Source organism: Coffea arabica, chromosome 6e, assembly GCF_036785885.1.
Source record: "Coffea arabica cultivar ET-39 chromosome 6e, Coffea Arabica ET-39 HiFi, whole genome shotgun sequence".
Lineage (NCBI taxonomy): Eukaryota > Viridiplantae > Streptophyta > Magnoliopsida > Gentianales > Rubiaceae > Coffea > Coffea arabica.
In genome coordinates, this window is record NC_092321.1 from 15,831,736 (window position 1) to 15,855,963 (window position 24,228).

A 24,228-nucleotide genomic window follows, 5' to 3' on the forward strand; every position below is an offset into this window, starting at 1 on the left:
TTTTGTAGTAGAGGTTGTAATAGTAGTATTTTGTGGGAGTTTAAATCAAGTAGATTACCCAACCATTCATTTCTTTCCAATGGTATTTTTGGTCTTGCCCTTGATAGAACAATTATTCTTAATTTTTTTCCGAGTTCTATTGCAAATTTAAAAAAAAAAAAAGAAAAGAAAAAAAGCTAGTTGATGCATTAAAGATAGGACTAATTCTATTTTGCACTCTTTATATTTTCAAGCATTCACACCATATACCCTTTATGTTTTGATTGATTCCAATTCCCACCTCATACCTTTAGCTTTACTTCTAGGTCTTTTGTACTCTAAAGTTATCAAAATGTCTCAAATCATCCTAGCCACCCTATCTTAATAAAAATAAACAAAAAAAAGTAAGAATTAGGTCATTTTTTGTGAATCTTCAAGGCTAACACTAAATTAACACTAAATTTTGAGCATTGTAAAATTAAGAAATTGGTATGGTATATATTTTTTTTTTGTCAGAAGTGACAAGAATAATTTCTAACCTTAAATCCACAGTAATACCAAAAGCCGGTAACTTCTGGTACCACTGAGGAGACTATAAACTACACTCACACACCCAACTCAAACGATGTGGGATACGGGGAAGGGAACAAGGGGACTAACCCACTCACTCTGTTTTTTAAACCCTACCACTGATCTTGTTTCTTTTTTGTCAGAAGTGACAAGAATAATTTCTAACCTTAAATCTATAGTAATACCAAAAGCCGGTACTATAAACTACACTCACACACCCAACTCAAACGATGTGGGATACGGGGAAGGGAACAAGGGGACTAACCCACTCACTCTGTTTTTTAAACCCTACCACTGATCTTGTTTCTTTTTTGTCAGAAGTGACAAGAATAATTTCTAACCTTAAATCCACAGTAATACCAAAAGCCGGTAACTTCTGGTACCACTGAGGAGACTATAAACTACACTCACACACCCAACTCAAACGATGTGGGATACGGGGAAGGGAACAAGGGGACTAACCCACTCACTATGTATTGTTTCTATAATTTCATCGATAATGTGCAAGACTATGGTTTGTTGAGATGAATTAGTAACTTTAAAGTGCAAGTGTCTAAAGTAAATGTTTTGACATGCAATGTGGTAATAATTGATAATTTTAGGTTGCAAAATTTATAGATAAAAGGTACAAAAGTGAGAATCCTTGAAAAAAAAAATCTTGCCTCCCACCTTTGGCCACAAAAATGTGGCAAGTCACTTTAAAGTGGCTTCCAGACGAGTACGTAGTGCACTCGTTTAGCCCGGTAAGTGGTTCAGTCTTCTGCGATATTCTCGTGACCTATTCAGGTCCCCCTTCTCCATAGGATAAAATAGATGTAGATCTATCGCATTGGCAAAAAATAAAATAAAATAAAATGAGAATCCTTGAAAAGTTTTAGGGCTGCAAGTCTACGAGGGGTGAGGTTTTCAGAAATTGTTTGCTTCACTTTTTCTTCCGTAGGGGGAGAAGTGGGTATTAGCTGGGAATTGCTTGTCAACTTTATGTAGCACGAGTGCTATTCTTATTTTGTTCAAGGAGCATCTTCTTGTTATTCTGAGTCTAACCAAGGAACAGCTATACAATTTGATTTCCCCCTCCACTAAAAGAATCAAAGCAATGAAAATGATTTAATTTTTCACCCTGTTTTGTAATTTTTTTCTTTTCAATTCATAAAACTTTCACCTTTTTGTCAAATAAAGTTTTGTTTGCGTATTTGAGAGAGAGATAACTGATAATAATATTTAATCTTTTAAACTTTAAAGCATATAATTGTTCTCAGCTTATAAGAAATCATCGAAAAGGGTCAGCAGTTAAATGCATGCATGTTGGATCGAAGTTATAGAAGTGCATCATCAGAATATACTTCAAGATGTAGCGCAATGATCACTAGTTATGAGGCATGAAAAGATAATTATTTATAATTCTTCCTAGCTTCAAAAAATCCTGGCGTGGTCTACAACAGATCTCTTTTTTTTTTTTGAATTTTACAAACGGGTGCCTATGGGTACTCGTTAACACATTTAATATTTATCTAATCTATCATATATACATATATACTAATAATTATTATCTTCTCTTATATATATATATATTATTTAATCTTGCCTATCCTTTTTTGTATTTATTTACTTTCCCTAATTAATCTTATATTTTATAAAATATAACACTCGAAATATATTTTAATGAGTGCTTTAAGGTCACCCGTTAGACAAACCGTGTTTTTTTTTCCCACTTTAGCACTTGTTATGCTGCAATGTAAATTAATAGATTAATTAAATTTGTTTCCTATCTTGAATAAGTCCATCTAGCAACGGAAGCTATTAAAAACTATGTTTAATTTACTATCTTTTGGTTCCCAGCTGTTTGTTCTCATATCCATATAGTATCTATTTCTTATGTGACATTTAAGTCCACACCACTTCATTTTAGTCCACATCTCTATGGGAAATGAATATCTTTTTTTCTTATTATTATAGTATTTTGTTGGGTAAAGAGTATCTTATACTGTAACAAAATTGCCCTTTTAACTAACCACTATTTGGAAGATATCAAATTTGGGAAAGTCAATGAGGACAATACATAGGAGTACTTGGTTGTGTTTGGATTGCATTTTTCATGATTTTTCATGGAAAAATTACTGTAGCGATTTGATGTATGTGAGGGAAAAAAGTAATAGGAAAATGTGATCACGGAAAATGATGTAATTTTACACCTAATTTTGTAACTTAGAGAATATGTTACACCTAATTTTGTCCAAGTGAGCAAAACAACTCGATGTACTTATGTTGGGTAGGTAATCCCCTTCATTATTGTACTCTTTTCTTGATAAAAGTAGCTAAAAAAGATTATGAAATATAAATTGATTATTTGAATGTGCTTATATATACAGCAAGAGCGTTGATGAGATTAACAGATTTACCACATAAGTAATTGTGATAAAAGTTAATTGTTACGATCATATATACCTCTTTTTTTTTTTTGTGGGATAGAAAAACAACTAGATTTCATTGCATCAAAAAAAAAAAAAAAAAAAAGGTTAGCTAGCTATGTTTGTAAAAGTGATAGAGTTTTCATCTTCAACTCCATGAGATCAAAAATGATGTTATGATGGTATATAGCTAAACACAAAGACTTGATGTTGATCATGAGGAAAGAAAAGGATTTTAACCATCTAGATCCTCTATTTCCCACCACCCCCCCCCCCCAAAAAAAAACCAATGCCCAAAAAAAAACTTCAAAAGAAAAGAAAAAAAAAACCCACTAAAAGAACTTGCTTCTAGATCTTCTACTGACGGCCAAAAATACTCCCTGCAATCAAATGTAGTAATTCTTTGACTTATACCCAAAAGTAAAAAAGTGGTAATTTTTCTTGGTTTATTTTTTCCTTTCACTTTTGGCAGGCTGCCTTTTTTTTTGGTCTATCGTCATTGAAAACTCCTCCATGCTGGAGCCACATGCAAATGGGAAGGGGACAATTATTTCTATCCCGGTGCTTTTGTTACTTTGTGTATAATTGAAGAAACTTTCTGCCACTTTCCCTTTGAACTCTAGTTCCTAGCATATATGTCTCAAACAATGCAATGCCCATTCAAACAGAAAAATCTCATGAAAAATAGAAGGTGTCTTTTAACTATAGACAAAGAACAAAAGATACTACAAAACATGCATCAATGGTCTAGAAACACGACCTTTTAGCATTCCATATAGATAAAGAATTTTGTAAATTTTACAGTTGGATTTTTGAAATGTTAATTATCAAATATTGGATAATCCAATGATTAAAGAACAGTTCATATTCATCCAACCAAAACAGGATTTAATGTGCAAGAAGTTTATAGAACTGTAAGCATATTTGGAGTTGCATTTTTAAAATTGTTTTCAAAAACTTTACAGACGTGGTTTCATCGTCAATTTTATCTCATATACACACTTATCTGCAATATAGTAAGCCACATTTTCTTTTAAAAAAACAAAATCTCAATAGAGATCTAAAGGTAAATTTCATCATACTTAATCTGTTCATTAGAACATTTATGAAAATACTACTACTACTATTTTTAATTATTTTTCGCAGAGTGATAGACTGATTCTTATCTAGGAATTTTGTGCAACCAGTTGGTTTGATGTGGATAGGATGGTGTAATGTAATGGAACCTAAAAGGATAAAAGAAAAGAAAAGGACCCACAGTTATGGGTTGGGGTGTGGCATCTCCATGACAAGCAGGGCCTTGACTCGACAGGTCCGTGTGTGATTTGGTGCGAGGCATAAATCTACTAGCTATCGGATCAGTGATCTCCACCGTCCTAAGATAAGAAAGCAAAAAAAAAAAAAAATGCAAATTTGTGACTGTAAAATGTCTCAACTTTCCTTCCTTGGATACTTTTTTTTTTTTTTTCCGAAACGGAATTAACACACTCACGCATAATTAGAACAAACACAGGAGTTAACGGATAAATCGACCCCAAAACAATTTAAAGGAGACCCACAAAGAACTCACATTTAGCCAATTGGTGACAGAATAAGGTCCCTATGGACCTTAAATCCAGAGTAAAGACCCCACGATCTTCCGATGTGGGATGGTGACCCAACCCCCTCCCGTGCACACCCTCACCATCTATGGGTTTGTTTTTTTCCGAAACAGAATTAACACACTCACTCATAATTAGAACAAACACAGGAGTTAACGGATAAACCGGCCCGAAAGCAATTTAAGAGAGATCCACAAAGAACTCACGTTCAGCCAATTAGTAACAGAACGAGGTCCCTATGGACCTTAAATTCAGAGTAAAAATCCCACGATCTTCCGATGTGGAATGGTTTCCTTCCTTAGATACCATGATGGTTAAAATGTTCCCTCTCTGTTAAAAAGGCAAAGATAACACGTCAAATGGATGCCCTTTTTTGGTTCTTTTGTCATGATGGTTTTCGGAGGGGGGAAAGAAGGGGAGAAGGGGGCGGCGGGTTAAAATGATGACCAAGGCACACAAGAAGCTGATGGAGTTCGTGTTGCCGAAACAATAATTTGCGTTGAATAATTAAGGGATTAATCTTTTAAATGCTGATAATATATATATTATCATGATTAGAGGTACGATAATTAAATTAAATTTTAAATTTTACATATGTGTTATACATTCAATCTTAATAGTGTATATAAGATTAATTCAACAGTTAATGATCTACTTATTTTTTGGGGTAGAAAATTTTTTGTGGGAAGAGAAAGGAGGAGAGCAACTAGCTAGGGGAAGAAGGAATGTCAATAGAAGTGTACAACCCTAGTTGTAAGGATAGTGAGGGACGACAATTTATTAATTTGGTGTTGAGGGGCAAGCTGCTCAATTAAAAATGCAAATTGAATGGGGAAGTTTGTATTTTCAAGACTAATATTGGAGGTAATATATATGGATTAACTTTTCATACACTAATAGTGCAGTGAATTTTTTTTTTTTAACACTAGCAGTTACGGATGTATACCACATATGCATGATTTGAATTTATATTTGCGACATCGATCCAAACTTGTTAGTGTAAAAAAAAAAAATTTGTTCACTGACAGTACATAAAAAACTTACTCAGTAATTTTGCCCAAGTAGTAGTTAATTGAACATCTTTTAAACTCACGGGGGGAGCTGGTAAGAGGAATTTACCGGTCTAAGACCAAACACTCTTCATCACTCCATGGCACTTGGCATATAATTAAGCTGCATAGCCTTTTATCTTTTGCGCTTCTTTCTGCGGAACTTTTCTGCATAATCATCGACTTGCAGTAAAACAACGGTAAGAAAATCGTTGATCAAGGCGAGATTAGTGTATGAATTATGAATTGGAGACACAAAAGCTATATACAGTACCACACACACAACTAAATACATTATATGCACTGCCATGCATGATTGCCTGCATTGCTGCTTTACCGTAATCAAAAGCTTTAATCATTTCAACAACCTTTTCTTGCTTCCATTTGCTCTGCTTTTGTGTTTCAATTAGTTTGAACATTCTCTCTATCCCTGTACGTACATACATACATACTTATATGTATGAATAAATTTTATATATACGGATACTGATAATGTATATATATTATTACTATCAGATCTCTGACATATATACAAAAGTTAGATTTCAAATGCAGATTTTTATATAGTTGTCGTTCATTCAAAACTGACAGTATGTATGAAAAATTATTTTTATATATTTGTGTGTCTAACTGCACAATATGTTTCATTTTATGTTCCACATTAATGTGTTATTGAGCCCTTGATTTGATGAGAAGCAAGACCGCATAGGCTTCAAAAATAAAAGCTTTAAACATCAAAACCTAATGTGTGAGCTATCTATCATACAGGTCACTCAAATAACTTTGCCATTAGGATACGGTAGAGCTAACTCTATAAGGGAAAAAAATTCAAACTTTCAGAAAGAAAATTTTTTGGGGTGAAAATGTTAATATATAAATTCGGCTTCTTTTGTTGAATACATTTAAGCTAGCGCCGAAACTTTTGACTAATGTAATGTAATAATTAATTTATCCAGTGCGTTAAATAATCAATTGTACTTAACCAGCCTAATTGTTTTCGTTATGGGTGTACTAATTCGTATCAATTGGTTTACACTGGAGGAGGCAGGACTCATGATTAGGTTGCCCATTTTTCTTAAACCTTTTCCTTTTTCTTCTCATCATTTCATTTCTGCCCTTCCCGCCCTTCCTCCCCCCCCCCCCCCCAACCACCCAAAAAACACCCAAAAAAAAGTTTGTATGAAAAAAATAAAAAGTAAAAGTAAAGTGCCAAACACCTATTGCCTCTTAGTTTATGTAAATTATCAACGATTTTCATGAAATAAATTTGCAGTAGAAATTGCAAGAATAAATATTTTGTGCTCAAATCCTCATAAATGTACTAGCTGATTACTGTTATCATGGCCCATAGGAGCTGCTTAGTTAAAGGGAAGGATTTCTTCTTTTCTTTTTTTTTCTGGGGGGACAAACTCCTTAATGGGAAGGTTACCATATGTTAACACATAAAATACAGTTTTCAACCATTAGATTTCAGCATCTTAGAAATTTATGAAAGACAAAATGCGGAAGAAACACAAAAAAAAAAAAAAAATTGTTTTTTTCTTTCTCGAGGAACCTGAAGTTTGTATATGCAATTATATTTTACTTTGTGATAATCCTTTATGTAATTAAATTTCCCTAGACAATGAAGTGGGCATACTTATGAAAAAGCTTTTCTAATATGGATATTAATCAGAAGGCAAATCAACCTTCCCATCCCAATTGTACATAGAAAAACATTAAAGAATAAGGATTGGAGAACACTGAAGACGTCCCCTTCCAATGGCATGTGCAATTGTGATAGTGTGGGAACCCACTTTAGTTTTTTTTCATCAAGAAGAGCAAGAAAATTTGAAGAATTTTTTTTAAAAAAAAGAGACTCTAGAAAGCAAATTAATGGATTCAAATCAAGAATGTCTAATTGATTGAGACTGAGCCCTCTCTTTAGAAGACATGCATCATGGCCTTTGTATCATGCATTGTCTCACCTATCTCAAGCACTACGGGTCCCTCTCCCTCTTCTCCTATCCCCCTTTCATCTCTCTCTCTCCCTCTCTGTCTCTGGACTAGACTTTTGAGCTTTTGTTTGGACTGTTCAATTCTTTTACCCTCCTACATTCTTTGTGGATCTCAATATTGCACAAATTAGCTGAATTCTACTATAGATGCATCTTGAAATGGGCTTCTTCAAATGAGAAAATTCAATCGGAATTCATGTTTCACGAGCAATGTCGGTTGAGCTAGGCCCAATATAAGTTTCTTTATACGAACGATAAGGATGTTATGTATGATAATTTTGTTTCTACCGATCGACCGGCGGTGTTAGTGTTTTTTCTTTTTTTTTTTGGTGGAATAGGAAATTAAATAGTTAATCTTTTAGGCGTAGTTAAATGTAGTAAAGATAAGCAAAAAGTCGATTGGGTTCCCTATTAGTGCTTATGAAAAAGAAGAAGAGGAAGAAAAAGGTTAAAAAAAAAAAAGATTCTTGCCATTGGCAAGAAGTAATGATCATACAACATAGGTGACTGATGACGGTGGTTAAATTTTGGTCCACGAAGTTTATGTACTTCCAAATCCAATCATACAGCAGAGAATGCTAGAATTAGACCAGCCACAGTGTGAGCAATTTCAAATGCTTGTCAAATTGTGGCAATTGGCCCAAAGCATGAACAAGACAACCCAAACCCACAAACATCGATCCACGGTATGAGGGAGGGGGAAGCGGGCATGAGGTATGCAAATCGCAGGAAAACTAGAGTATTAAAATTGTGTAATTTGTATCTCTATACTATTAAAAAAATCTTTCTAGTTTCTAAAGTTTAGGCTTCAAATATTGCATAGGATCCATTTAAGCCATTCATTTTATTTGTTTTTTATGTCATTGGTGTGTAACGTTGAAAACAATAACCTTGGTTTGAAGCAGTTTTTTTTTTTTTTTGTTGCTAACATTGCATTTTTTAAATATCTTGATATTACTATAACCTTGGATTTAAGAAGTGTTTTTTTTGGCTAACATTGCATTTTTTAAATATCTTGACATCTATCATTGATGTACTTTTATTACGATTATATAAGAGATAATTTCAAAAACCTCCCTTGAGGTTTTTTCTAATCACACCTAACACCCCTCAAGTTTCTAAAATCACACTTAACACCCTTAGAATGACAACTTTTGTAACATGCTAGCCCTTTTATGTAAAAATAATATTCAAAAATATTTTTAGTAGAGGGACTATAGTATTCTTCCAATTTTGCCCTTTTGTTAGTTGATTTTTAAAATTTAGAAGATGAAAATAAAAACAAATAGAACTACAATATTTACATAGAAATTGAAGGAGTGTAAGTACAATAACTGCTGAATTGTATAATTTTTGTTGATTCATATAACCGTTATAAGATCTGTGCCAAAGTTTTGGATAGAAAGGAAATTTTTTTTTTTGAATACTGTTTGTTAACCAATTTTGTTTTTGATAATTGAACACCATTATAGGTATATTTAATATGCATTTTTTTTCATGATTTCAATTGCATCCTAGCATTTTTTTCACCAAATGAATTATTTTAACCTATTTTTCCTCACCACTTACTGATTAAACTGCATAACAAGATAAAATCGTAGTTAAAAAAAGATAGATTTTCTATGTTTAGATTGTCTAAGTACCTCAAAACCTATCTTCTGTTGCATATGCAAAAAAAATAATTAAAAAAAGATAGATTTTCTATGTTTAGATTGTCTAAGTACTTCAAAACCTATCTTCTGTTGCATATGCAAAAAAAATAATGCCCAAAATGTGCCCAAATTTTATGGCATTTTTGTTACTTTATTTTTGCATAATCGAACATAAATATTTTTTTCTTTTTTCTTGCCTTTTCCTGCATAAGAAATATGAAAAGGCAAAAAGGAATCAACTTTTTTCTATTTTCATCTTCTAGTTTTCAAAAATCAACTTGCAAAAGGGCAAATGTGGAAGAATATTATAGCCCCTCTCTTAAATACATTTTTAATACTATTTTTACCTAAAGAGGTTGATATGTTACAAAAGTTGTCATTCTAAGGGTGCTAAGTGTGATTTCAAAAACTTTAGGGGTGCAAGGTGTGATTAGGAAAAACCTCAAGGAAGGTTTCTGAAATTATCCCATAATATAATTTGAGTTATGATTTGATGTATCTGTTATTAGGATTATATAATCTGAAATATGATTTGATGTATGCATGTGTGTATGTATTTGTGTTTTTAAACGATTTATTCATTGGATTTGGATCCTGATTTTGAAAACTTGAATTTAGTATTTGGGTTGCTAGCCATTTTCTTTTTTCATTGGAAGGGAGAACATACTAGAGCTGTTAAACGAACCGAACTCGATAGCTCGATTCGTTTTGACTCGTTTGTGTTCGTGAAAGGCTCGTTCGAAACCTTAAACAAATCGAATTCGATCAAATTTTTTTGTTCGATTAATAATCGAGAAAACGTGAGCATGTTCGCGAGTTTTAACGAACGTTCGCGAACATGGACATAATTATCATTTGACAAATTTTAGGGTTCATTTGATGGCTGGACTTTTATATTTGGAGGGCAAATTGCTTTGTTTTATTTGTTGTTTTTATGTTAATGTTAGTTATATAGTTAATGAATAATAGAATTCAGTCACTTAGTACTTTTATTGTTTTTGAGAATGATTAATGATTTGCATCGCATATTTAAGGTTTAAAATAATTTAGATTTGAGCATTTCGAGCATGTTCGTGAACGGCTCGTTTATGTTAAACGAGTCGAATACGAACATGAACTCGAACACGAACTTTGCTTAATGAGTCGAACACGAACACGGGTTAGGAGTTTGAAAATTAACGAACAAAAACGAACGTTGTTCGAATCGCTTAACGAACAGAGCTCAAACATGAGATACTCGATTCGATTCGACTCGTTTACGGCTCTAGAACATACTGAATTAATGTAACCACCAAACCATGAATTGATAATGCATTCATTCTTTCCGTCATAGAGTTTTGTTTTAAAAGCGCAATCTGTCCTGATGACCTTCCAATTCTTTTGATTGCTCATGGTTATGAAATTTTTTTTAACTAATTACAATGTATTTATTTTTAACTAAAGACTAGCGTATGTGAAAATAATTTATAGGTAAGTTGTTTTGAAGGCTTGTAATATAGCTAACCATACTATGTGGAAGTATTCATGTTTGAAAGGAAGAAGAAAAATCGCAAATATACACTACACATAGACCATAAGAAAAAAACTCAACATATACATAAGTGAATAGTAAGTAAAGAAACAAGCATGGATTGTTACCCATATCAATCAAGACGAAATTAGCAATTAAAACCTGCTAAAATCCTTGTCCTTGTTTATACTTTGCATACAACAACACCACTACTGTAATCAAAATATGTGTGATACTTCTACTTATTGCCTGAATTCTCACCATCAATTTGGAGAGAGGTCATATTGACATAACCACCAGCACAACCATTTTGCCATGCTAAGTCGGACAAATCAGTACCACCAATAGCATACTTCGAAACATCCTCCATATTCAAATCAGAGGGGATCATGGTACCCCTTGATAAATGGAACGGTTCCATACTCAAATTAGAGGGCATCATGGTACCCTTTGATAAATGGAACGGTTCAGTGAACTCTTGAGTAATTGCTTCGAGCCCACCATGAGAATTAGTGTATCCTTGGAAATCTTGAAATGGATGATCAGGAAATTGGAAACTAGAAAGATCATAGATAACCTGGTTTGAAATGGCATCACCTCCTGTGTCTAGAGTGCTGGTAATATACTCCATACATTGATTGTTTGTAGAACCAGCAGAGGAAATATTGCCAACCGCCAAATCATTGTCCTCATTCTGCATGGGAGCTTCATTCACTGTAAAACACTGGTCAAGATTTTCCCTCATCAATTCTACTGTGTCACCTTCACTTTCATCTTTGTTTTTGCGTCTTATGTTCATATACAATCTACATAAAACTGGATCCGACTGTCAAAAATGAACAACATGTTAGTAATGTATAATGGAGTTTGTAAATGAAAAAAGCCATGCAAATGGACATCCTATATTATTTGAGAAGTGGTTACTGAGCACTTAGTATAATATTGTTGTAAAGACTTGTAGATTAAGAAGTGGACACCACTCTTTTACATAATAGTGTATGTATGTACTATACTGACAGAAATCAAGAAGTAAATTGTTCTTGACTTAGGTGGCTAGAGCTCGGTTGTCAAAGAGTTTTAATCGATTATAACTTCCCGAAAATTATAAAAAAAAAAAAAAAAAACTTGTTTCCTCTTGAAAACTTATTCTTATGCTATGAAGATTTCTACCTTCTAATGATTATATCTGTTGGACTCAAGCATGAAAACTGGGAGCGCAGGGAGAGGAAATCTCCTCCCATGTTCTACATATTCATATTTTTTTTGAAAAATTTTCTATGCATATTGAGCTATTGACGCCCCCTAAAAATTTCTGAATAATTTTATGTTGGTTCTGAAATTTACATGTGCATGCATGTTACATCTTCAAATCAAAAAAAAAAAATTTTTTTTTTTATCCTGTCGTTGATTGGGCTACATATATGTCTAGCTACCTATGCACACTATGTGTATAAACATCCAAAAATGTGTCTATATATCCAAACTAAGACATGCATAGATAACACATAAAAGACATTAAAATGTTTCATGAAATAATCAGATGAGAAGGAGAAGAGAAGAAGTGAGAATAAGCATAGCATGAATTGTTATTCTTATTACTGTCCATTGAAAAGATTATAAGAATACCTTGAAGCATAATAATATATAAAGCAAGTTAATCAGAAAATAAGTACTGACTTGTACCTTGGGGTTATTTGCATGAATTCTATATTCATGCATCTTCCAAGCCGTTTTTTCACCAGGCCCAAGTAAGAAATCTAGTGACTTCCTGTATCCGACGGTATTGCCATTGTAATAAATCTTCTTGTCTTTGCCGGTGGGTTTCCAAAATCCACCATCTCCACATGATCGAGAGGGACGGCTGCCTTTGGGGTATTTGTTCGTCAAATAGGTGAAGAAGTACCATCCGTTCACGTTATGAATGCTATCCGATATGTATCTATCTGCGCATATATAACCAAAAAAGAAAGAATCAAATATATAGCGTAGTTATGCAATATTACAACAAAATAAAGAAAAAGGGGATCGTAATTTATTTATCAAGGCTGCTTTTATTCAAATTTTGTTAGGAACAAATACCCATTTTTTAGACAGACAAGAATGTTAGTTATTAAATTAGATACATAGCCCATACCCTAAACTAATCACTTTTACGTACGTGCATCAATGAGAAACCCTCTAACCCCAAATCTCATCTCTATGATGATGGTGTTCTCGTGATCTACCGTCACTGAAATTAATGTTCAAAAAATTTCAAAGATTTAGCCTAATTAATTGGGGATTATGGAATTAAAAGGGGTTCAATTATGCTCTATCGTTAAACAGCAAATTAACACTTGTACATAGCATATTCGTTAGAAGAACATCAGACCATGTCAAACACTTGCCTTCGCATGGAGTAAAGTTCCCGGTTACAAACTAGAAAACCCCTAACAGATGTTTTCCGAGTTCTTTATCCGAAAACTAGAAAAACAACTGTTAAGAAGTCACGAGCGAGAATAACATAAAGTTTTTTCAATTGTATAGATACTAACTTGTAAGTTCTTGAGGATTGTGGCCGTAGACATTGGCTTCATGAATTCTGTTAAGTGGTAATGGAGCCTTGGCGATCCTTTTCCTCAAGTAGTGTACAATTAGCTCTTCATCAGTGGGGCAAAACCTGTAACCGCGAGGCATAGAATCCAGAAAATTCTGTGAATTTTCGTGGAGAATTATGCCTTGCGGAACCGGTTGCTGCTGATCATTGAGGGGATACAGCTGGTGTTGATGTTGCAGTGGCTGCTGCTGTTGGCCCTGCAAGGGCGGCCAGTGGTGGTGGAGGAGGTGATCATGGAGGAGGTATGGCTGCTCCTCCCTCTGCTGCTGGTGATTATCCATGCTTGTTGAATGTTGAAGAGGCTTCTTTTGCCGGGGGCGCAGTTACCTAAAATAAGCGCCAAATAAGGTATATATATATTTTTGTCGTTGGGGTGCCAACCTGGCACTAAATGTCCGGTACATCCGTACAAGTGGGGTCGGGTATAGACTTAGTTACGTAAAATTACTCCAGTTGCAGTACAATTCTACTTTTCTTTTACTTCTACCCGAATTATACTCAATTATTTTGAAATTTTGGATAGCAATAAGAACATTCTTCCATGCCGCTTGTCTATATATCATAATTTTTATAATTTAATACCTAAGGTAATAAAGTTTTAATAAATTTATAATCTAAGACAAAAGAATAAGAGTCAAAGTTGTCTTAATGTAGCATAATCTTTGAAAATTATAGTAATTTAATCCATATTTTTCGTTCCGTAACTTTTAAATATTGTTAGTCCACATATGGATTTATGAATTAATCTTCTATATATTGACACTTTCACTATTGGATGCGTGATACACAATCTGAATTTAAATTAATCCAAATTTTATATATGTGTCATGTATCCAATCGTGATAATGTACACATTATTAGTGTATATAAGAATAACACTAGATTTATACATTTTTTTTTGTCTAACTTATGGTTTTTACGTTAAACTTTAATCATATGGGTCCATGTCTGTATTACATCCATCCCATATAGCAATGGCGGAGCCAGAAAAAAATCTTAGTGGGGGCAAAAATAACACTAAAATTTTTTTATCTACTCTTTTTTAAATTTTTAAGCAAAAAAAAAAATAAATTCACCAACAAGTACAAATGATATGTATATTCCATGAAAAATATAAAGAGACAAACTCAAAATTATTAATGTAATAATCATGAGGTTGACATGGTCCCTTTTGTAAGTAATATCTCCGAATTTCATCTTGAAGGTTTGGATGATAATCCCCAATTTTTTTTTTGGGCTGGATCCGCAGGTAATTCATCTAAGTTAATCCCCAAGTAACTTCTTTTATTGTCATTTTTTGCACTTTCATTATCCTTGGCTTATTCTTTATTAGATGACTCTTTTTCCATTGATTTCTTCTTGAAATATCTCTCCACAGCTAAAGAAATTAAAATCAATATATAAGATACTACTCCAATTAAAATATTAAATGTACAATAAAATCTATCCAAGAACTATTTTACAAGTTAAAGTTATTTATTAAATGACTTATTTATTCATTACTATATCAAATCATTAATCACAACATATGAACCTAATCAAGTTAATTAGACAAAAGGATCCATACAAGAATAATTTAAAAGTTAAAATATATGTCAAATGGTCCTCTATTCATCATTACATTAACTCCAATATAAGAAACTAATCAATGAAAATAAAAAATAAATTATAAATCCATAAAATCACCATTTCACAAGTTAAAATATTTATCAAATAACCCATTTATTAGTTATTACATTAACTAATCAATTTTCAAATTTCTTTAAAACAGTAATACTCTCATGCTCTAGCAATATATTTGCAAACAAATTCAAAATAATAATAATAAGTAATTGTTTAAAACCTGATTTTGATGGTCTCCTAAAGTTGGTAAAGAGAGCTGCAAATCAGTGGCGGACCCAGGTCCCAAAAGATCAATTGATTCTGATGCAATCTCTAAATCGAATGAAGTGATCAAGAGAAAGAGTAACAAGCTTTGGTTGTGGAAGAAAAAGTGGCAATCGTATTTTGGCGAGTGGGGACAACCAAAAGCCAGAGGAGTAAATGGAACTTGGGGAGTGGGGACAAAGGAAGTAAATGATTAATAATGATTGGATGAAGTGATAAATAAAAAGAGTTGTTAGTTGGGTGTGGAAGAAGAAGGGTCATCGTTGTGAAAGGAAATGAGGGACCAGAGGAGTAAATGGAACTTGGGAAGTGGGGACTAAAAGTAATGACTTATATAATTGGTACTTGGCCCTGTTGGGGGGAAAATGAGGACCGGGGGAAGAAAGTGAATGATATAAATTTTATGATCTATTCTTTCACATTTTTTTAAAAAAAATTCTGGGAGCACCTTTAAAATTATATCAAAATTATAGAACTATTATAGGAATTTAAGGCCCCTAGTGCCCCCAGTGCCCCCCCTTTAAATCCGCCCCTGCCATATAGGTCCATACCCGTATTATATCCATCCCATATTTTACTAACTATGCTTATCACTTTATTGTTGAAACTTAATATCACACTTGTGAAGCTTACCCATAATATTCATGAAAATAATTTTAAGTTTTTTATGGACAAATAGTATGTAAATGGCTAAAACTATAATTTTATAATAATCTTAAATTTACATACCATAATCGAGTGTATATTGCTTCTTGTTTTGAAATTTGCACTAACTTCACTATTCCTATTATTATTATTGGTAAAAATGCTTCGATTTAAAGCACAATAAAATCAAATTTTGTGGCCTTTCTAATATAGTGGTTATTTTTACTAGAAAATTAGTAAATCTTGCTTAGATTACACAGATTTTATGCTTTTTCACCAATATAATCAAAAGAATTTTATACCTTGACAAAACAAATAGAAAAAATGACAACACCATGAGTATAATGGTGTGCAACTGCCATACATGTCACATTATGAGTTTAGGCATGATTTGTATAAATAATAACTAATCTAATAATTGGTTGACATGCGATGCATATGACAGGTTAGGGGATTTCAATTGCAACATGAAAATGAAAATGTGATTCTTTTTAAAGAAGATCAATAGTGGTTTTCTATAAATGGAAATATATTGTAGCATATACCACTTATGCATTAAGGAATTTGTAGTTTGAATCCTAGCAATTGAGTACCTATTGCTTTTTAGTTTTTTAAGTACCTATTATTTATTCATTACAAAGATTAAATATTTACATCCAGATAGAGTAATGCTAATGACACTTCAATTATTGTTAACGACACTAAGTTTACCTTTATAAAAGTTGGTCAAGAAAATGAAGTGTCAATGACAACAATTGTTATACTAAAACAATTTTTTTTTCTTTTGGGAAAATCAATAACTACTTTCCCAAGTATTTCACTTTTATGTTTAAAAAAATCTCAACCTGTTAATTAAATTCAAAATGTTGCTATTATAAAAAATATTCCTCCTCGAATTAACATCAATGAGTAGATGTGAGATATAAATGTGGTAAAATATCTCTCATACACATGTCATGGATTTTTTAAATTTTCAACAAAAAAAGATTTTGTTGTTAAAATAACATGGTAATCTGTTGTGGTAATTATTTTAGGATTCTTTTGTACATGAAATGAATTTAATTTAAATTACACAATAGATTATATGGGCATGTGAATTTTTTTATTGGTTGAGGTAATTAATATCTTTTTATTGAACCGTTAGTGGTGATTGCTAGTCAAGGGTGAAACTACAATAAAAAATAAAGTTAGTGAGAAAAGTGCAAAAGGCTAGGGGTTTTAGTGCTTAAAACCAAAAAAAAAAGGATCAAATTTTATAGTCATTTTGCCTCCAGAACTAACAATCAAATTTAATGGAGTATGTTAATTAAAGTTAAAAGACATGTTTAGCCCTTAAAATTATTATCACTTTATCCCCTTAAACTATAAGCTCATTATCAATTTACCCCATAGAGTTATTTTTTAGACAATTTATCTCACTATTAAATTAACTTAGTAAGTTAAAGAATTTTAGAAGAAAGTACCCTCCTCTCTGTATAATAAAAATAATAAAAAATTTAGAGTGACTCTTCTCCTTTTCAGTATCAAGAAAAAAAAGTCAAAGTGTTAATCTCTTTTTTCTTGGCAATTTTATTAATATTGAAAAAAATAGAAAGATAGGGAGGGGAAGGGGAGAGGGAGAGAGAGAGAGAGAGAGAGAGAGAGCTCAATTCTTTTTTTTAAATACAAATAAGAAAGAATTAAATACTTTTATTATATAAAAATTATTTCTCTTTTCTGTTTACGACCAAATTTCAATCCTAATTCCGACAACCTTAAAGTAATATGATAATGCTAGACTCTTCTTTATTTTCTTTCTTTGCAAAATCCAATTTTTTGTCTCATTCTTTCCTATCTTCTTTTCTTTTCCAAATATTAATAAGTGTGAAAAAAAATATGAGAAAACCATTTTATTTTTATGTTTTTGGATCTCATAAAGTTAAAAAAAAAGGAAGAATAACCATTTCAATTTTTTTATTTTTAATTATATACAAAAAAGAGTAAATATATTAAAAATTTTTTGACCATACTAGTTAGATTAACAATGAGATAAAATGCCTAAAAAATAATGTTTGGAATTAAAACGATTGTATCACTATAATTTTAAGGGATAAAGTGATAATAATAATAATGTGATAATGCAATAAAATAACGGAATATTTTTGTCTAAAATTTCTTAACATGTTGAATTGAATTACTTATGGGGTGAAATGACTAAAAGATAATGTTAGGAGTTAAATTGATAGTAGTAATATAGTTTAAAGGGATAAAGTGATAATAACCCAAAAAAAATTAAGCACCAATTAAATCTATGAGGTGTATTTTAATCAAAATTTTAACTAAACTACTAGGGGAGGCACCTATTAAATCTACTAATGGAGATTCGATTGAGGGATCTGCTTCAGAAATTTATACTCATCACCGTACCCAAGTACAGACACGTGCTCGCTATTCTTGGAGTTGGTATTTTAAGGATGATGTTTTTGGATGTTGCTGCAGTATGTTTAGTAATCAAAGAAGAGGTGTGGAAAGTAAAGCATATGGCAAAGAAGCAGGCACGTGAAAAGGTAAAGAATATGTCAAAGAAACTGACATGTACGGATCAAGAAGGGTTATTTTTACAAAAGTAAGTGGTGACCTATAACCGGGATTTTGGAAATGTTGCGTACTGCAGAAGCTAAAAGTGTGTTGGGATGTCACGGAATTAACATAAATATAAAGGGCCTAAGAATAAAACATTTATGAAGAAGCATAAGCAGTACTAATTACTAAACAAAGCCATCCTGGGGCCACCGATTATGGGCATTACATCAACAAAATACTATCTATTTATTGGCATTTTACTCTGAATCATTATATTTATGTAAAATACATAAATATTTTGGATAGCACGGATATTCACACTAGCTATCCTTGTACTAAGTTTTATGAGCATTTTACTCTGAATCATTACATTTTGGATACTACTTTGATTAGAATTTAGTTTAAAGACATTCACTGGAGTTTGGACGCATCCAAAGAGCACCGATCGATGTATGTTCAAGCGTAAATTGAAATAAATATGCAACTTAAATTTTTTAAAAATAAATTACTACTGCATATCAGAAATTTACTTTTTGGAGAGTAGGTTTAGTTCATACTATTTTTCATAGTATTTTAAAATATATAAGTACAACAAATTTTAAATTATACCTATAATAATGTATTATACGAGTATATTATGAGTACTTACTAACTAAGGTACTAAGTTTTAATCATTGATAAAACATCTTATCGTTATTTCAAATAAACTTCCTAATATTAGTTTGAAATAAGTTTTAAAGTAAAATAGTACATGCGTCCCATAAATCAATAAATCTTGATTATTAATCAAATTTGCTATGTTATCAGTAATAATTACTATTTATGTATAAAAACTTACTATTACTTGAATTAAACTTACTAAGGTATATTATGAGTGCTTACTAACTAAGGTACTAAGTTTTAATCATTAATAAAAACATCTTATCATTATTTCAAATAAGCTTTCTAATACTACTTTGAGATAAGGTTTTAATGTAAAAATTGTACATACATTCCAAAAAATGGTAAATTTTGATCCTTAATCATTTTTATTGCCATGTTATTAGTAAGAATTACTATTGATGTATAAAAACTTACTGTTATTTGAACTAAACTTACTCTTTTAAAAGTAAGTTTGGGATATCAAGTAGTAATCTATTTATTTAAAAATTAAGTTTAATATTTATTCCAATTTACCTTTTGAGGTATAAAAGTTACTAATCTATTACACTTAACTTACTATTTTAGATAGGAAACTTACTTCCATAATTTTAGGTGTTATTTTATTTAGGCGAATATGTCCAACAATAAATCAAATGATCGCTAAAAGTGTAACAACGTGTTATATCAGGTAAAAACTATTGCGCTATCATAACTATCGCTTAGTATCTATATCTAAATGTATTGCTGAGGGGGTTTTGGATAAGGAGCTTTCAAAATTATCAAAAGTCTGAATGCTATTTTAATAGAATTTTACATTTTTTAATTAAAAAATATTTATCTCTTAACTAATCATGTAACCGGCCCTACAAATCCTATAATCATACTTATATTTTTTCCACATTTCCCTTATGTTTTTTCCACTACCCCATAAAATTCAAACTCCTAAACTTTAACTAACGGATAATAACCACCCCTGTAAAATGATATCTGCAAATTCTAATTCACATCTCACATTTATTACTGACACTTACCATATCACTTAGAGTAATAACTAACCGTTAATTTAAGAAATTCGCAACTACGAAAGTCAAATATCCAAAATTTAGGGGCCTGTTTAAATTACAATTTTCACAATTCAACGTATCTTATTGTCATAATATATTTTACTCTCACAATCATTCACAAATTATAAAGGCATTAAAAATAAATAATTTTTTTAAAAAAAATTAATTCAAAGGTAGTTAATTCACACACACACAGATATATACATACATATATATATTCTCATAATGCATATATATATATAAGATTATCAAATCGAATGCATAATATTGGTAAGTATTTCATTTTAAAATAAAAAAACATGAAATTACATTTATTTCTATCCATATATCATTCATTTTCTAATGTAAATTATTATTATTATTTTAAGATCCATCTTTTGCAAAAACACAATTCTTGAATGATTTACAGTTTTTGTCATATTTTGAACTATTGTTAGACAAATCTTAAATTTGAATTATGTTGGTATAATTTTTTTAACTTTTTTCAAATTAAAATGGTATAATTTTTTAATTTATTTTAATAATGTAAGTACCGTGCGTAGCACGGATATTCACACTAGTTGTCCTTGTATGATCAAGCCTGAGAGTTTGAGCATGTTTTGGTTGAATGTTATAATTCAAAATTTGGGGTTTGGAGGGAATAGGTTATATCCATTGTAATCAAAACTCAAACAGAAGTGGGGATAAGCCTGGTTGTCACAACGAACCATATAAAGTGGATTTTTTTATTTATTTGCAGAATGCTACCTTATTTTTTCATGCATCAGAATGGATTGATTACAAGTTGCATTTGCTTGCCTTTTGCTAGAATTTTGGCTAATTAACAAATTATACTAATTGTAGAATAGTAAGTTTGTAATCATTTTCAATTTTTGAAAAATTTGAAAGTTTGGATAACAATAACAACAAATCTTCCTAGTTACATATAGAATATCACTTGTTTCTATATCACAATTTTTATAACTTAAAACCTATGAATATAATAAGATAAAATTATTATTTTATAATACGATAAAATTTTATTATTTTCTAAGGTTATGTGAAAGGTCAAAATATTTTTCACAAAATATTTTAAAATATATAAGTACAAAAGAATATTAAATTATACATATAATCATGCATTATACAAGTATGTTACAAGTACTTACTAACTAATGTACTAAATTTTAATCATTTATAGAATATTTTTATTGTTATTTCAAATAAGCTTCCTAGTATTCATTCGGTATAAGCCATAAAGGATTGAATAATTTGAGTCAGTTGCTTCTGTGTTAATTTTGACTGTGGTTAACAAACTCAATGATTTAGTCCGTCTAACTTAGGTTAATGGGAAAATGGGTCACAGTTGGCTGGAAAAAAATAGTAATAAACCCGTTTTTCAATAAAAAAAATAAACTCTTTATGACTTTTCTCTATTATAAGAACAGAGTACCCATTTTCTTAAAAAAAATTATTTATCAGATAAAATAAAAATAAACCCATTTTTCAATAAAATCCTAACTCTTTATGCCTTTCCTCTATTATAAGAACCGTGTACGCATTTTGCCATAAACAAATTTATTTATCGGATAAAAAAATTTTTATTTATCGAAAAAATAAAAATGAACCCATTTCTCAATAAAACATCAGCTCTTTATGGCTTCCCTCCCTTATAAGAAAAGAGTATCCATTTTGCCATAAACAAATTTGTTTATCGAATAAAATAAAAATAAACTCTTTTTTCAATAAAAAAACCAGTTCTTTATGAATTTCCTCCATTATAAGAATATAGTAACCATTTTTCTAAAAAAAAATATTATTTATCGAATAAAATAAAAATGAACCCGTTTTTCAATAAAACACAAGCTCTTTATAGTTTTCATCTATTATAAGAACAGACTACCTATTTTTTCATAAATAAATTTATTTATCGGATGAAAAAATAAATATATTTTTCAATAAAACACCAGTTTTTTTATAGTTTTCCTCCCTTCACTACAACAAAAAAGGGTATTAGCGACAACAACTTTAGGAAGAAGTAGAAAGCTTGACGCTCTTAAGAGGCTTATAGCAAGGAAAAGGACAATACCTCACCAAAAATTGGAGCCATCATATACTCTGCGAGGGCAAGGACTTTTCTCGCTTAAAATTCTCGCCAAAAGGAGAGCGGGAAAGCTTCCCTCCAAATACTGATTCTAGTGGGCCAAAGTTTCTATTTTATTGGTGAGAAATCATGGGTGTTTTTTTGTGAAAATTTCAAAATTTTGCTCCCTTTCAATTTTTAGCAGAGCCGCGCATTGAAAATTTTTTAAGCATTCCCGGCACAGCACTTGTCAAGCCTAGCACCACATGAATTTCAAGCCTTCCACACTTGCAAGGCTACTTTCCCAAATATTGTTCTCAGATCAGAGCGCTCGAAAGTTCAATTGCAACCTCCCCTGCACCTTTCTCCTTCTATCTCTCTTTCCCTCTCTATCAATTTTCAGTTTCCCATAGACATATGGTTCCCCTCTTCCTCTCTAGCATCCAGATCTGAATTTATACAATCATGGACACACTTTAAAGACCCTTCCGATGCAATGGCAGACTTCAAGGAAAAGCGATGGTGTAGGTTTTTTAATATGTTATTTTAGAAAATGGGTCCGTGATCCCGATTTTGTTAGGAATTGTTGGGGTATGTAGATTGTTAATTTTGATTGCCAAGCTTTCATTTGAGCGATCAGCTTCTAAAAGGTCAGAGAGGCTGTTGAGTCTTGTATTTGGGGTTCTTGGGTTTTTCTGGGGCCTCGCGATTGTTTTGGAGATGGTTCCCGGTTGGGGTCTTGATTTTGATTTTGAATCGTTGGACGGATTTGGGAAGTTCTTTATTGCTGTTCTAATGGGCTGCATTGTGGGTCTCTTTTACATCCCAGCTACGAGGAATGCTCGTGCCTTTTGGCTTGGAACTGATCAGATTCGTTCTAATTTGTCCATAATTTCCTGTGGATGGTTTGGAAGAATGCTTCTTTATGGCAATTACTTGTTAGTTGTATTCACTTCCACGCTTTGGGTTGGCCCATTTATTGAACTCCTCGTCTGCGATAAATCTGATGGAATCAAAGGGCTTCATTCCAATGGTAGGAACAGATATACTGAGGAGTTGATAGGTAGATTGGGCATGTTGCGATCAGATTTCTACAAGTTCAGGGTTTGGTGCATGTTCAGTTCTGGTATTTTGCAAATTTTGTCTTTGCGGCCAAATGTGTAGATGTTTTTAAATGAAGCGGTACTGTGTTGGTACCAGAGATTGCATGCCAGTAAGGTCCCTGACTTGGATTATAGCAGGGCAAAAGTTTTCTTGCACAACCATTACATGTTTCTTGTAGTTCTGCAGTTCTTTGCGCCTGCCACGATTGCACTTCTCCTTCTTGGATTATCCCATATTGATGTTAACTTGCTGGCAGATTTCAAGTTGCCATGTAATCTACTGCCTAGCTCTGCTTTGGTCAAAGAAATGGCCTTGTTTCTGGCTTGGTGGATAACTTTTGTTTGGGCTATATTTACGTCAGTGAGCCTTACTCTTTATAGGCGTGGTTTCCTGTTCGTTTCTTGACAATCCCTGCTCTTCATTGGTGTGCTTTGTGTCTGTTCCTTGAGGATAGAGTTGATTGTTTTCTGGTTTCATATGCAGCCATGTGATTGGTCGACTAAGGAGAGTTTGTAGCAACAATTGTTATATGAAAACCATGGCCCTCTCATTCTGCGTTGACTAGTTACAATTTTCCAATGAGCATTAACATTTCTAACAGGTTTTATTCATAATCTTACTTATTTTTAGATTGAGGACAGCTTTGTAGAAACATGTATTGTATTAAAACCATGGCCTTGTCATTCTGCATTGATGAGTTGCAATTTTCTGGCAAGCTGTAACATTTTTCACAGGTTTTATTTGCAACATTCTTCATAATGCCAGTTTGTATTTTATTTCACTCCGCTTGGGTAATTCAATGAGGCAAGACATCTTTGACAATGCATAATTTTCTTAAATAATTTAGGATTGAAAATTTGCTTGCTTCTGATATTCTTCTTCATGTTAATGTTCAAGTGA

The 24,228-nt window shown here is 31.9% G+C and overlaps 1 protein-coding gene across 1 annotated transcript; it reads left to right on the forward strand.

Moving 5' to 3' along the window:
- The first annotated feature begins 18,248 nt into the window (after positions 1-18,248).
- On the forward strand, positions 18,249-23,733 carry LOC113696485 (uncharacterized). Its single transcript, XM_027215892.1, has 4 exons — positions 18,249-18,440; positions 22,628-22,748; positions 22,865-23,328; positions 23,425-23,733. Exons 1-4 carry the CDS (start codon positions 18,249-18,251, stop codon positions 23,731-23,733), a joined length of 1,086 nt encoding a protein of 361 aa, XP_027071693.1.
- Positions 23,734-24,228: the final 495 nt, after the last annotated feature.